Source organism: Phaseolus vulgaris, chromosome 10, assembly GCF_051622355.1.
Source record: "Phaseolus vulgaris cultivar YP4 chromosome 10, ASM5162235v1, whole genome shotgun sequence".
NCBI lineage: Eukaryota > Viridiplantae > Streptophyta > Magnoliopsida > Fabales > Fabaceae > Phaseolus > Phaseolus vulgaris.
In genome coordinates, this window is record NC_143507.1 from 12712512 (window position 1) to 12728393 (window position 15882).

Here is a 15882-nt window from a genome sequence, read left to right on the forward strand (position 1 = left end):
TTTGGCCTGGTTGACAGAGAATTGTTCCCTAAACCGTTCAGAAAACTGGTCAAAGGAGGTGATGTGGGCATCAGGAAGCCCACTAAACTACTGTAGGGTTGTACATGTGAATGAACCCATGAACATCTTGCAATGGATAGCATCTGTTCCCCTAGAAAGAATCATCTGGGCATTGAACGCTGTGAGATGGCTTTCAAGGTCTTCTACTCCCGTGAAAACGATCTTAGACATGATGTAGTGTGGTGGCACAAGCGCATCCATGATTGCCTGCAAGAATGGCTTGGGACGAGCTCTCAGGGGCGCATTCAAACCTCGCTCCCTTGTGGGGCGTTGATCAAGTTGTTGTAGACTCTTGCACAATTCCTCTTTGGCCTTGCGCAATTCCTCACTGTTCGCGAAACATCTATCTCTGCCATTAGTTGATCTTGCCTAAGCACTTGCTCAGCTCGATCTTCTGCAATAATCTTTTCCTGCTCAACTTTAGCATCAGCCATTAACCTTTCGTGCTCAACTTTAGCTTCTAGTTGGATCTGCTCCTGCTCTCGCCTGTACTACTCGTTGGCTTCTTGGAAAGCTCTCACGGTGTCCATGAGCTATTGCAAGGTAGGGGCGTCGTCCCCTTCAGATCCTAGCGTCCTTGCCTAGTGTTTCTAATATCGCTGGAAAATTCAAACACAAATGTGGATGTGATCAGGTCTTATCGGGCCCCCACGGTGGGCACCAAATGTTATCCTCGGTTGACTTTCTCGCCGGTTGACTATGGTGAGAAACTCCACCTTCGATCTGTCTCCTCTGGAATTTGTTCTACATCTTCTTTTTGCATTGGAACGTGGCTCCATTGAAACAAAACGTGGCTCCATTCAAACAAAGGGCACTCTACCTGTTGATCACACTCCGACGATCAAGTTAGTAAAAACTTACTAAAATTAAAGAAGTATCCAGTTTCAGTCTAAAAAACAATGTACCTTTACGTGGAGTCTCAAGCCCCTTTTATAGCTTATCTCTTGTAACAACTTTCTCTTATTAGAATCTAATCTCAACCGAAAGCATATGTAACAGAAAAAACATTATGTTTATGGACACCTTCACTCTACACAGAAAATAATCTTATCTATAATCAGAGCATAAAATACTAACAAAAAAATCACCAACTAACAGGCCACCACTTATTTTCAAGGACTAACTGCAGAAAAAAAATTTGTTTACGTGGACACCCTTACTCATGATGCAACATTATATTTTTACGGTGCATGTAACTTAACCGCTACGTGCCCTAAAACACACATACTTAGGTTAAAAAATATCTTTTACTAATAATTTTATATTAATATATAAAAGTATTATTTTAATTATTCTTAAACACTAATATAAGTAGGTCAAATGACCCAATTTAAAAGCTAAACAAGCGAACTCACCTATCCAGACCTGTACACCGAGCTCCAATAGGTGATCATTCTCTCTAGTACTTTTTTTATTTGTAATTTTTTCGTTTCAAACAAACCCTTATCATTGAAACCAAAAATGATCATCAAGTAGCATCGCAGAAAACTCGAAACCACCCGGGGGAAAAAAGGTATGCACTTCGAAACCCCATGTTGCTATTCTGGTGTTAATTTGGGTATTTTAGTTCAATCTGAGATACACCCATGATTTTTCTCCAACAGTATACGGCGAGAGACTTACGCTTTTCAACTCTAATTCCAGAAAGTCCAATTCTTTTAGGGTCTCACAAAAAGAAGAGCAAAAACTAAAACTTCAACACTGAGACGACGTTTTGTACTTGAAGTTGAAAGGGGTTATGGAGAGTTCCGTTGGGGGGGAAAGGAGTAGTCGCGTGCCCCTGTCCGAGGTGGTGGCAGATTGTGTGAAGCGGTGGTTCAGAGATGCTCTGAAAGAGGCTAAGGCAGGGGACATAAACATGCAAGTGTTGGTGGGTCAGATGTACTACAGTGGCTATGGGGTTCCCAGAGATGCTCAGAAGGTGGGTGGTTTTTCTTCTTGCTGTTTTTTCTTTGAACTTTCCTTGGTTTCACTGGTTTACTTTCCTTGGTTCACTGGATTAGGGTTTGTTGGGACTTAGGGTGGTGTTAGATTTTGTTGGTCTAAAGTTAACGAGTAATTAAAGAATTCAACTCTGTTTATTGTTAGCTAGTTTTGAGAAATTCTAGCAACGAAATCTCTGAACAGATTTTTTGTTTAATAATTTAGTTTAAATATACTTACAGTATAAAGTATTTTATATATACTATCATTCAGTTATGGTATGTACGGCAACATTGTGGGCTGATAATTAAACTCTTATTCTAAACACACTCTTTGTTATTGGTTGTAATTTATTGAAAATCACAAAATTTGAAAGTTCATAAATTGTAATTCCGGATATATTTTAATTAAGAATATATATATTTTTTAGAAGGAGTGTGTTGCAAGCATTCCTTTTTTTTCTCCTATGTGATTGTGCTTAAGAGAACCGGAAGTTGTGTACTACTTTAAAAAGGATGTCATTTTGTTTAGTTTTAATACATTTGTTAATAGTTTATATAAGGAATTAAGAATCTGTTTCCAAATGCATGTTTGTAACTGTAATTACATGGATAGATGCCTCTGTAAATACATCTAGAATGACATTATAAAAAGATTTCCAACTTGATTTTTTTTGTAACATTAGCAAATAACAGAAAGAGCATGTAAACGTTTTGTAGTACGAAATGTATATGGGCAATTAGTTGAATATAAAGAGGAAGGTCTAATTTTTATCATAGATTAATTAACAACGTGTGGATGTACTTGGTTTCTGTGGACTTTTGGTTTCTAATTGATTTCCTCTGTTGGCAATTAAGGGAAGAGTTTGGCTGACCAAAGCATCAAGAACTAGATCTTCGGTTTGGAAAGTAGGTGATAAGCACCCAGGTACTTTGTTATTGCCTGCAGCTTCATTTTGTTCTTCTGTGATATAAATTATAATGGTGTGAGCATACTTGTTTTGATGCATCCTTCTAGGTTATAATGCCAGTGACTCTGATTCCGATGAATTGAAGGAGGATTCTTAAGCAAACTTAATTTGCCTTCGTGGTTAAATATGTGAGAGGTTAGTTTCTCCCAGTCTCTTATGGATTTATTGGTTATTTTAATAACAGCTTGAAGCTTGAGCTCATTAAGTTATCAGCCTGTTCTTCCTTCTTAGATAACAATGTATTTTGAGTTTACTTGGATAAGAATTCAAAATTAATTTTTCACTTAAGAATCTAAACAGTAGATGAATTACAAGGCTATACAGTTCAATATATATGCAGCTAATTAAATACTTTCCAAGAATAAGACTTAATTTACCAGAACTAATCATTCTAGTATACACTAATTAAAGTGATTATACGGTAAATAACATGGCTCTATTAAGACACCCTCTTTTCTTAATAGTTTTCTTTTGTTGTCATACTTTAGTTCACAGATATCTATATAAAGTAGTGGCATGGAGTGGCCAACCCCAAAACCACTTTAGTCACATAGAAAACTAGCGTGGCTCCTATATTGAAAATTTTAGATACAATTTAAATAATTTGTGCTACAGGTAAAAAAGCTCGTAAATAAATATTACCTCAAATATCTAATAAACATATTTACTGTTTACAAGGTTGAATATTTGTAGCAGTATACATTTATGAAATATAGGGCTTTCAGACGCAAAGGTGGAGCAGCAAAAGTAATTGACGGTTTTTATTTTTAGTTTCATCTGTAATTTGGCATGTAAATGTAATAAATGTTGAATAAATTATCCTTGTCTAGATGGTAGAGAGTCCTCTGGGACTTTTGATGTCAGTATTAGTTCATAGTTATCTATCTCAAGTAGTGGCATGGAGTGGCCAAACCCAAAACCGCTATATTCGGATAGAAACTAGTGTGGTTACTATATTGAAAATTTGAGATACAATTTCAATCATTTGTGCTACACAAAAAAATGCTCGTAAATTAATATGACCCCAAATGTCTAATAAACATATTTACTGTCTACAAGGTTAAATATCTGTAGCAGTATGCATTTATAGAATATAGAGCTTTCAGACACAAAGGTGGAGCAGCATAAGCAATCGCTTTTATATTTAGTTTCTTCTGTAATTTGACATGTAATCAATGTTGAATAAATTATCCCTGTCTATATAGTAGAGAGTCCTTTGGGACTATAAATGTCAGTATTGTTATATTCTCCACTGTCTATAATCCTTGAATATGAAAGTTTAACATGGTTTACATATTCTCTTGATCTCTTCTGTCTTGTTTTCTTCCCCTTATCTAGTGAAATACTTGTAAATTGGGAGCTAAATAAATTGATCTAATTAGAAAAAAGGATAGATGGTAGCAATTAATAAGGCACGGTGCTAACCTAATTTTCAATAACCTTTGATTCAATTGTACTGTTCTCAATATTCTTTATATAGTTTTCATTGTGGTTTTGAAATAGATAGTATAATAACTTTTGGATAGTCTGCCGCAAGTGATCCCATTTGATTTGAATCAATTAGGTTAGCCTAAAAAGTGAGATAACCCACAGAAAGGTTATCAAATCCAATTTTCTCTTATTTTAATTCATTTTAATTAGATGTGCACAAATTTGCTACCTCAGCATTGTGGGTGGGTGTACTCTCCAATACACCTCTCACCATGATATCTATTGCTTTGATATGCTTCATTTAGGGTCTGTGTGTACAAATTTCTCCATAAAGACTTCTAGGAGAGAAAAATACGAAGAGAATAAAATGAGTTTCTCATATAGTTAAAATTAACTTGTGCATAAGCTAATTTGTAGAATCTATCTCGTATAGTTTCTCTAAATTCTTTGTTTTTTAACTTGAGCATAATCTAATTTTGGTTATGGAAAACAAAATTTTCATTTTTTCTGTTTAATTTGTTCTTGAAATCTTAATGTTTCGAACATGTCCCTAAACTGTAATGGTTGAATTGTTACCCAAACTTTTCTTCAATTGCTAGCTGCCTAATTTGTGGTAATTAGGGATGATGAGAAAATATAATTTTGGTGTCTTGTGTTAGGACAGAGAATAAAAATAAGGAAAATACATGGAAGGTATACCATTGGAGAAATAAAAATAGGATCCATGAAGGGAGCGGTTAGTTAGGGGGTTAGGTATGGCAACAAGCTTTGGGAAAGGGAGTTTTTTGGATTTTAGAATTCTAGACAGGAGTAATCCTGTGTGAAAGGGAGTTTGTTCCCTTTGAAGGCATTCTTTTTGTAACAATGAAACAACAATAAACAGAGGAATATTTAGTGAATTGCCTGTGTCTTGTGTGTTTCTTGGTAGTTTTTTCCTGGGATCCTAACATCTTGTTTGTTTCTTGTTGCTTTTAAGACATGTGCTTCCAACCTGCTAGTTAGCTCCATTTACCTTGCTAAAGGCATAGTTATAGCCTTTTTTATGTTCATTAAATAAATTCTAGATTAAGTTAAGAATAGAAACTGTCTATAGTATAGTTTGGAATTTTGCTATCAATTTGAGATTCCAATTGAAGTTATAAGACAACCTTATTTAGTCAAATTGGAAGGATTCTATTGAATCACAATATGGTATCTTTGTGATTAAAATATTTTTTATTACTCCGAAATAAGTTGACACCTTAACTTGCTGAGACAAATCCGTGGTGGTAAAGGGCGAAGTAGCAAAGCAAGAGTATAGATAGGTAATTGTTCTTACCGGTTGGCCTGCTCGGCGGTTGACTTCAATCACAAGCTCTAGCTCCATCTGTCTCTTGTTGCTCTGGAACGTAGCTTCGCTGAAACAGAGGGGGCCCTACCTGTTGATTGCACTCCGACGATCAAGTCAGTACAAGTGATGTAAGCGATCAAGTCAGTACAAGTGATGTGAGTTGATTTTTATATGTTTTCATTTATGGTGACACTTTTACTTAAGATTGTGATTTTAGCAATTAATGGTGAGGACCTAAGGAAGATTCCCATTGGACATGAACTTAACCAAGTGGTTAAGTGTGAAGGTTCACTTCACAAAGGAAAAAACAAGATATGGTGAAAATGAGATGCAATTGCGAAATTGAAATGGGCACAAGGTAACATCAATGGTGGTCCTGACCTCCCAAATGATGCACCATACTCATGATTATGAGTGAAACCCAAGAGCAAAAAAGAAGAGAAAGTAGGAGACAAACACATAAAATGGAATGAGAAAACTTATGATTGTGGGTGAGAAATGTCACACCACTTGGAGGGTGATGTGCTCCAAGATGAGTGTGTTGGCCGCCACTTGAGAGTTTTCCAATCACTCGATATAAGACCTCAAACCTAAGAAGACATAAGCCTCACTAAGAGCTCACACAATTTGTGCAGAGTTTCTTTACTTCATTCAAATTCAACATGTAAAATACAATGGGTAGGCCTCTTATTTATAGGTGAAGGAGCCTTGGAAAACAAGCAAGAGGGGTAGGATGGGAAAAGGGAGAAAATGAGCAGCCTTAGGGTTGGACTAAGTCAAACCCGCATCCTAGGTTTGTCCTTCTAGAAACTAGTTCAAATTGTCTTCCTAAATGGTTAGGAACAAGCTAAAATGATACTTACACCCACTATTATGCTATAAACACCTTATTCTAGCTTATCTTTGCTATTTGGACTCTTAAAGTGAGCTCAAAATTATTTACAACATATTCTATCTCTTAAGAAGACCAAAAGGAAGAACAATTGGTGCTTTGATTTATGCCCATCTCCTCTGGTCGGGTCCATGAGATCCTTGGTGGGGTCTTGAATTGTTTGTTGAGATGACTGCTCGCCATGTGTTTTGTCTTTTTCTTCCTTGGTCATCTTCATAGCTACTTGGTTTGTATCAACAAGGCTTATAAGAAACAAGAAGTAGTAAGTTTCAGTCTTAGAAACAATGTCCCTTAACCTAGGATCTCAAGTCCCTTTTATAGTTTACCTCTTGTAACAACTTTCTATCAAGAGAATATAATCTCAACCGAAAGCATACTCAACAGGAAAATATTCTGCTCAAGGGCACACCCTCATGGTGTTGCAACAGAACAAAATCTTTCCTTCTTGGAGTGCATACAATAATAACAAAATAACCACCAGGGTACCAACTCATGTACCAACATCAGGGGTCAAATCTATTTACGTAGCCACCCTCAGCGTGACGTTACACTATCTTTTGAATACATGCAACCTAACATCTATGTGCCCTAGCACACATGGGCTTAGGTTTAAAAGAAAACGTTTACTTAAGCTAGACCCCCTACGCACTAAGCACACCTCTAGGTTCAAAACTACCCGTTGCTAGCCGCCTAGGCCTTATGCACAAAGGGTTATACAAAAAAGGGACTAATATAAATCTAGGGCCCAATCACATAGCTCGCCAACTTGGCCCAAGAGTCGAGCTGACCTGTCTTTGGCAGGTGCCGAGGTCCGACCACCGATCGCTCTGGTCCAGTACAGTAATCATAATGATTTAATGTTAGGCAGGAAAATAAGGACAGTACTTGGAGGGTGTATCATAGAAGGAAATTTAAAAATAAGGGATAAGGGGATTAGTAAGTTGTTAGGGGGGTCTTTAAATAAAGACCAACCTGCTATGGGGAGATGTTAGCTCATTTGTTAAAGTTTGACAGGATCAAACCTGTGTGAAAGGAGCTATATTCCTTTGTAATTCTTTTGTGAGTTCTGAACAGTACTGGAATAACAGAGTTTTCTTTCTTTTTGCTGTGTTTGTGAGGGATTCTTTGTTTTCCTTTTCGGAACCTAACATTTATCTTCTTTATCTAAACCCTCATATTGCAAGAAAAATAAAACAGCAGAAAGTAATTCTACCACCTGGAAGTATGTCTTAACATGATACAGTGATTCATAATGCTGTGAATGGTATTAGCTGATAGTGGTGTGGTTGTTGGCCACTTCATCGTTGTGCTACACAATCATTTTTGAGTGCCAAGATATCTTCCAATCAAAAGCCAAAGATTAATATCTTTTAAGATACGAAAATTCATTTAAGGGGTTGATCTCTTGCAGCAAATGTTCTTCATTACTCATGGACTACCAAGCTTTTACAAAGATGAGAAGTGAAAGTTCCCTGGGCCTGACATGTTCAAGATACTGTTTTGAGGTTTGCATAGGAAATGGTGAAAACAACTTTTTGGTGGTTAGTTAAAATAAGTATCTGAGAGAAAACAATGTAGCAATTATTTGTATAATAAGAAAACAAGAACAGAACATTTTTTCAAACTGAACATGTTCTTATTATATTCTCACCCTTTCAAAAGTGTCAAATGCTAAACCAACTTAATTGATGAAGCCACGTAACCATTCTGCATGATGTTATTTCTTGTACCTGTTACTGCACTATTTGGTATATTATGTTATACTTTTTTGTTTTGTAGGTCTGCTAGGCACCATACTTATGCATAGCCATGGTGGATGTTCATGTAACTTGCAGCTTCACATCTAGTTTTTGATTTTGTATGATTTGCTACTCTAATTTTGTTTTTCTAGAGGGAAAGAAAAAGGTGTTCATAGTCTTAGTTTGAAGAACAAATGTGAAAACTTAGGGTCTCGTGACTAGCATGTTAATTTCCTAATTAGTTTGTTATTTACTTAAATTAGTTTATCTTAATTATATTATTTTTAAAGGTTAAAATACGTCTCCATTATGGTGAGTTTGAGTTTAAGTTAAGTTTCAATCATTCATAATTTGAGTTTGCTTTCTATGCATTTTTTTAGGATAACTATGTATATGGTCAGTTAATCAGATGTGATGAGTCTGATTTTTAAGATGATTATGATAATAGTTTAAAATGTTTATTTATAATTGAATGTCTGAAAGTTCATTATACATGGACTGTTAGTCTTATAATTTCATCTAGTCTTGGTGACATAAAACATGACAATGACACTGAAATTAAATAAAAACAAAAGTAAATATAGCTTTCATAGTCATAATGGTAACCATATCATTTGCTTCTATATATAACATAAAAACTAAATTCAATTAGAATACTATTTAGCACTTTGATTAGATAATCACAACTCCAAATAGAATAAGTGATTATAGAGTTATCTACAAAGACACTTCAATAAGTTAACAATTATTGTTATATAAAGATTACAAGCATAGTAAATGCAATAACAACCATGTCATTTAAAATTACCAAGGAAACTTTCCTTCAAAATGTATTATTATTTTCTTAGCTAACCAATTGTAACTATTCCCGCGTATGATTCATATTAAAAAACTTTATTGAAGAAATATATAAAACCTACATATGAACATCTGCAACAATATATTAGGTATTATTAAAATTTTATTAAGAAACGAGTATTAAACGAGTTGAATACCGAAGTTTTGTAAGGCTAAAGGGGGAAATATAAATAAAGTAAACTGTAAAATTAATAAACGTAACAAAGAGAGCATTAAACATTTTTTTTTTCCATCTTTTGACTTGAATTGTGTCCATAATCTGACTTTTATCAAGTTCAAAACATTTTTATTAAAGTAGACCAAACTATACATGGTGAAAAAAAGTATACACGGAAAACTTCCTTATCTTTACAAGTGAAATACAAACTATCCGGCCTCAAATCATTAGGTGAGAAGATAGAAGAAGATGGAGCCTTATGGAAAAGAACACTCATAACTGAAGAGTCTTTTTCTTCTTCTTAGCTTTGTAAATATTGTAGAAAATAATTTAGTAGTTATTTTAAACCTTGTATTTTGGGTCAAATAGAGTAAGATATTATTTGGATCATTACTAGTTTAGGTTAAATAATCTAATTTTAGAAGAGATAGTTGGCATTAAGCTAGGATAAATAACCTTAAATAACCTAGCTTGGGTGTCAAGTTATTACTTGTTTAGGGCTAGGTGACGCCACCTTCCATGTGCCACTTATCACAATCACAATGGAGAAGATTTGAAGTTTGGATTGCAAGCTACCTTTGTCACGTGTCAACTTGTTAGTGGAGAGGACTAGGATTAAGGTTTGAGGCTTCTTTTGCAAGTTTCTTAGTCTATAAATAGGAGTCTCTTGTACATGTAGTTTCAATCTTGATTTGAGTAATGAATTCTGCCAAAATTCTTAAAGCATTTCTACTTGTCAAGGTTCTTTCTAGAGTAATCTTTTTTAAGACACATTCTAGACTCCTCCTAAGTGTTGTCCTAACCTTACTCTAGGGATTCTAACTCAAAGTTTCATCTCTCACAATAACATAAACTACATTTCCTACATGATTTTCTCTGCCTCCAACACCATTAAAAGCATTAAAAAAATCTAAAACATCATGAAGAAGAAATAGGCGCATGAAATGGAAGTAGAATTGCATCAAGTGGTATTCTTAGCTATGGTTAAGATAAGTAACTCTTCTTCTTCTACTATTTTTAAACTGTTTCATGTTGTTCTTTGGTTTAAATCTATGTCTTGAACTGTTTTCACTATTTAAATTTGATAATATGTCTTGTTCCTTGATTTAAATCATTTGTTCATACTTAAACCATCACTTGTGTGCCTTAGGTGTTCTTATTTGTGTGTTGTTGTGTTTTTATAGTATATTTTTTTTTTTCAATTTCTATTAGTTAAATCAATTCAAAATTGAGTAGTTTTCACTTTATAATCTTTACATATTATGTCAAAATTTCTGTATTACATAAATTTATCACAAAATTCACAAGTATGTGCTAGTCTAGAAGGTGTTTGTGAAAATGCCATATGCTAGTCTAGCAAGTGTTTGATAAAATGTCTTAAGTAGAATTGTAGTTGTAATGTTCTTTAAGTACTTTCTACATTCTGAATTTGAGTTCTATAACGTGTTATTAGATCATTACCAAGTTTTTTTAGAGTTAGTTTTCCACTATGTCTTCCTGTTTTGTTCAAAACCGTGGCCTCCTTTAGGTTTCTAGTCACTTGAAAATTGAGTACTAATGGCATTGGCCTATAAATTTTTTTGTATACGAAATATGCCATATTTTTTAGTCGGATTTGGATTTGAATATATCAACATATTAATGAAAGGGGCATCCTAATTCAAAGAGGAAAAAAATGATAAATAAAAGAGCTAGGATGATATGTGTTGAAAAACAAAGTTCTTTGTCTATGTTTTCTCTCGATTTAAAAATTGTTTTGACTTGTCTAGTGGTGTTTTTAATCTATTTTATTATGACCAATCTTTATTTTGAGTTAGAAAGATAAGATAAAAATTTCGTGGCCAAATTCATTGTAAAAAATTTGTAATAAATATGAGAAGTATAGTTGCTAGAAATACTCTAGAATTTGTTTTATTTTGTACTCTATTTTAGAACCATCTCTAGGAATTCATTTGTGTGCCTAGTGTTTTTTAGCCTTAGTTTCCTGATTTTGAATCTTCTAAAACACTCTTTGTAGTTTGTCACAATTCTAATCTCTTGAGTTTAACATTTTAAATTTTAGCATTTTCTTGCTTTGAACTTCTTGACCTCTTGAGATGGAATGACTCATTGGTTTGTAATTCTTGGATGAAAGGTTATCTACTTCTTAGGTAGCCAGCCTATTGGAGAAGAACAAGTGCTTGCTAAAGAAGACTCCTCTTTAGAGATTCATCAAGTTGAAAGCGCAAAAGAAGAGTACCAAACACTTGAGAGGAAAAACTACAAATTACAAGAGCCAAGAACAACAAAAAGCATAATATTTTTTGAGACTTATCATGGAATTTTGTGTATTTTGTTTTTGTTTTGGGAAAATGCTTGAGGAATCCCAAATTGAACATTGTAATAACTAAATCGTTTAGTAGTGGAAGTGTGTCAAAGGGATCAAAGTGTCACTTGATCTTTCACAAAGGATTCGTCTAGTTTTATTCACTTCCCTTTACTTTCTTTCATTTGCAATTTTACTTTGTTATTTCTCTTTAGGTCTCTATGAGAATTAGGTTGAATCTTTTCAAGAGCCTAAACATTTAGTTGACTATTTTGTTTGGTTTTTAGGACTTTTGCACACACAATTAGGGGAAATTATCTTCAAGTTTCTTTAAGGAAGATTTGTGAAAGCTAGGAAACTTTGGTTAGGAAAGACTTAGTTCTTAAATGGTCCTAGTGAGTCACCTCTCTCTCCTAGGAGTAAACTAATAAAAACTTTGACCTTTTGACCTTATGAGAAACTTCCAAAATTTGAAAACCTTTTTATGAAAACCCTTTTATCACTTATTTCTTGAATTCAAACTTTTGTGAAAAAAATTTACATCTTTTATTAAAAAATGAGTGATCATTCTCTTTATCATTGTGGTGTGCATGAGATTCATAAAGAAATTATTTCGCCTTCATATAAGATAAACAAATAGATTAGAGAAGAAATGAAAGACCTTGTAAAAATAAGGAGAAAATTTATAGATGAAGAAAAAAAAATTTAGAGAAAAACTACAAACTCTTACAACAAAGAAAGAAGAGAAATAAAAGACAGAAATAGAAGAAGAAGAAAGGAGAAAAAAAGAGAGAAAAAATAGAAAAGGAAAGACAAGAAGAAGAAAGGAGAAACAAAGAGAAAGAAAAAATAGAAAAGGAAAGAGAAGAGAAGAAAAATCTTTGTCTGGAATTGAATTAGACATTTATACAATTTTATCTTCTATAGATAACCCTTGTGAGGAAGTTCTTAAAGAAAAATATGTACATGAGACTAAACCAAATATAGATATAAATATTTCTTCCACAAAAAGTAATATGAAGGGTAGTTGAAAAAGAGAGAGGGGAAGAAGAGAAATCCAAAAAGGAAGAGGAGTTTCCCATAGCCTACAGGCATAACTGAGAAAGAATCCTTAAAAGAAGATTGTGATACTTTGAAATCTTTTTTCCTATTACATCATGATGTCAACTCTTATTCTAAAAATTCTAAAAAATAACACTTTGTGATGTTTTTTCCAAGCTTGGGCAAAAAACAACATAAAGTGAACAAAATTATTTTTAAAAATGGCTTTACTTTTTCTTTTCAAAACTTGTATAAAAATAATAATAGGCCTTATTTCCTTACATTTTTTTTTCTTTAAATACATTATCTTAAATTTATTTTAATAAATAAAATTTACCATGAAGGAAAATAATAAATCAACTAGTAGAGGTTGTTATCATTAAACATCATTCCTATTTGAGGACAAATCCTTCTTAAGAGGGAGGGTATGATGCAAACCATTCAACTTCAAAATCATTGACTAAGAAGATAGAAGAAGATTAAGCCTTCTTGGGGAGGAGCATTCACAATTGAAGAATCTTTTTCTTTTTCTTAGCTTTGTAAAAATTGTACAAAGTAGTTTAAGAATTATTTTGGGCCTTATATGACGGAGAACCATACACATAAAGACAACCACCACAAAAGAAGGTTTAGAGCAGAGGCTCCAAGGTAACAAATCTTCAGCTCTGAAACCTTTGTACAAAAATGTGTAAAAAGTAGACTAGGGTTTTCCATTTACTTTGACCTTGTATTTTGGGTCACAAATTAGAATATAATGAAAACCCTAAACCTAGAAAGTTAGAGGCATAAGGGGCACTTATAGAAACCCTAACTTACATGGAAAGCTAGGGTTTGTAGAAGCTTGGATGACAAGGCTCAAACCCTAATCCTAACTTGCCATGCAAGCTAGGGTTAGGGTAGCTTCTCATACACATTCCACTTCCTCTTTTTAGTCTAAACTCTCTCAAAGGTTCAAGCTTTAGTCTAGGGAAATTAGAAGAAGAAACTCTTCTTCACACTAGCTTCAACCGAAGAAAACCTTGCTTTGCACTGTGCATCTCTTCCATTCTACATATTAATCCTTCCATTGCCAATCATTTTCAATTTTAATCGGTGCAAGTTAATCACGTATAGAGAAAGCTCCATCAAGTGGTATCACGAGCTCAATTACAATCTAGCTCACAGTTCAACTAAGTTAATCCACTTTTATCCGTTTCAATTCTAAGAATTTTAATCGGTTCAAAGTGATTGTTCTCCTTTAAACAAGCCAAAACTGTGGAGTTTTAGCACTATCAAATTTAATTATTTTAATAGGGGTTTATTAATGGAGGTTAGTATAACCTCTAGTAGGACGAGAGATAGGAGAGGTTTTCCAAACCTCTGGTAATACACACCGTTAGTAGAGGTTTTTCAAATCTCTGGTAAACATCAACAGTTTTTTAATAAGCAAAGTAAAATATTTCAATTTTCTTCATTTCTCCTAGAGAAACAGTGCTCTCTAACGTTAACCCTATGTTATTTCCCAACTGTAGCATTATTTTTCGTTTTCATTTCCAACTATAAAAATCCAGCGACCCTATTCTCTTCTTTCCCTCTCTATTCCGTCTTCTATTTTCACCATCATCATCTAGCAATCATCTCTTTCTCCTCCTCCTATTCTTAATTTTTGTTTTTCACTTTTCTTTCCTTTATTTTTCAGGTTCAGCTGAGTGTGGGGAGCAAGAGAATGGGGGAAACTGTCATCGAAGGAGAAGACTCAGATGGTTAAGGGGAGAAGCATTCACAAAGAGCTTCACTGTTGTAAGCCTTCAGGTTCAGCTTCTGTTGTCAAAAAGTGTTACTACATCAATATCGGGAAGAAGAGAGTGGTAATGTTGGATTCTAGGAAAAGCGTGAAGGGACATGACGAGAATTTGAGGGTTTTCGATAAGATTATTTTGATGTATTGTTATTATTTTTTATGATTTAATTAGAATAGTGAGTATGTGTTTGAAGGTTCGTATTCTCCATTGTTGAAGGTTCGGAAACCTACAAATCAAAGGATTCACACATGCAAGTGAACATTGAGCAAAATGCACAAAATGTAAGGTCTCAGTGGGTTCTTAACGCTCCTGAGCCCCCAAGTTTATGGCGTGTGCTTGCAAATTCTTTGAGGAAAACCATTTCCCACTATAAACGCACACTCTGTCTGTCAGTTATGCAGGTTGTTTTTGCTATTCTTGCTTGGGGAAGAAATTGCACTGCTACTAAGTTTAGGAAAGATCTTCTTGCAATCCTCACTATTGCTAGTCTTTGTATTCCCCAGGAACACATATCACATGTTATTCTAACTAAACTATAACTTGCAAATGATTTATATCTTGGCTTCAAATAACACTACTTGTACATGTGTGATATTTCCAATTTTCCACATTTAGCATTGGATATGCAACCTTGGCACTGTTAGAATATATGGTCTTAAACAAGAGGGGGGCTGAATTGTTTAAGAAAGATTTTCAGAAACTTTTAAGCTTAGAATGAAAATACTTCAAGAAAACCTTGATTAAGAAATCAGTTTTTCCAAAACATAAAGCAAAAGCACAATACTGGAAAAACAATCGGTTGTTTTACCGAAACAATCGGTTGTTTATACCAGTTATCAAATAACAAAACTAAATTTAAAGAGATAGGGATAGAGAGATGGTACACAGTTGTTTATACTAGTTCACTCCAAACCCAGAGCTACATCCAGTCTTTTCAGAAACCCTGAGGAAATCCACTAAGTAATCACACCTTGATCACTTACACAACAACCAAGAGAATGACCTTGAACACCTCAAGACACACACTCTCCTTGGCCAACACACCAACACAGAAACGAAACTTGTTTAACAGAGTACAAGGATTACACTTGTTACAGAAGATAATCTGAAATCAATACAATCAGAATCCTATTCCATACACTTTGATCAATCACAAACTCTTAGCAATCTCAGCTCTTTGAAAAACTCAAAAACTCTTAGCAAAAACTTGTCAAAGATTAATTTTCAAATCTGTTTTTCTGAATATATTCAAAGATGTAGTTTGTTATCAAATCTTAACAAACTCTTAAATTGCATTAAAAGATTGGTCAAAGCATTTAATGATTGGAGCGTAAGCAGTTAAATCATTTAAAGCTCAGTCAAAGATAAAACAGTTTTTCTGTTATGGTCCCAAAA

At 34.0% G+C, this 15882-nt stretch overlaps 1 protein-coding gene across 10 annotated transcripts; it reads left to right on the plus strand.

Annotated features, from left to right (window-relative positions):
- The first annotated feature begins 1384 nt into the window (after positions 1-1384).
- Positions 1385-11808, plus strand: LOC137818208 (uncharacterized). Of its 10 annotated transcripts, none has more exons than XM_068621484.2 (5): positions 1385-1573; positions 1665-1981; positions 2841-2910; positions 3001-3088; positions 8386-8673. In XM_068621484.2, the coding sequence occupies exons 2-4, from the start codon at positions 1799-1801 to the stop codon at positions 3048-3050; spliced, it is 303 nt and encodes a 100-aa protein (XP_068477585.1). In that variant the 5' UTR covers positions 1385-1573; positions 1665-1798; the 3' UTR covers positions 3051-3088; positions 8386-8673. The 10 variants fall into 10 exon arrangements, with proteins under 10 accessions (XP_068477585.1, XP_068477586.1, XP_068477595.1 ...); XM_068621485.2 differs by having other exon boundaries at positions 1391-1573; positions 1705-1981; XM_068621494.1 differs by lacking the exon at positions 8386-8673 and adding an exon at positions 11495-11808 and having other exon boundaries at positions 1395-1573; positions 1705-1981.
- Positions 11809-15882: the final 4074 nt, after the last annotated feature.

Coding starts and splice junctions, on each gene's coding strand:
- LOC137818208 (XM_068621484.2), top strand. CDS start 1,799: ATGGAGAGTTCCGTTGGGGGGGAAAGGAGTAGTCGCGTGCCCCTGTCC. Junction 1,982..2,840: donor TTCCCAGAGATGCTCAGAAG/GTGGGTGGTTTT, acceptor TTGGCAATTAAG/GGAAGAGTTTGGCTGACCAA. Junction 2,911..3,000: donor AGTAGGTGATAAGCACCCAG/GTACTTTGTTAT, acceptor GCATCCTTCTAG/GTTATAATGCCAGTGACTCT.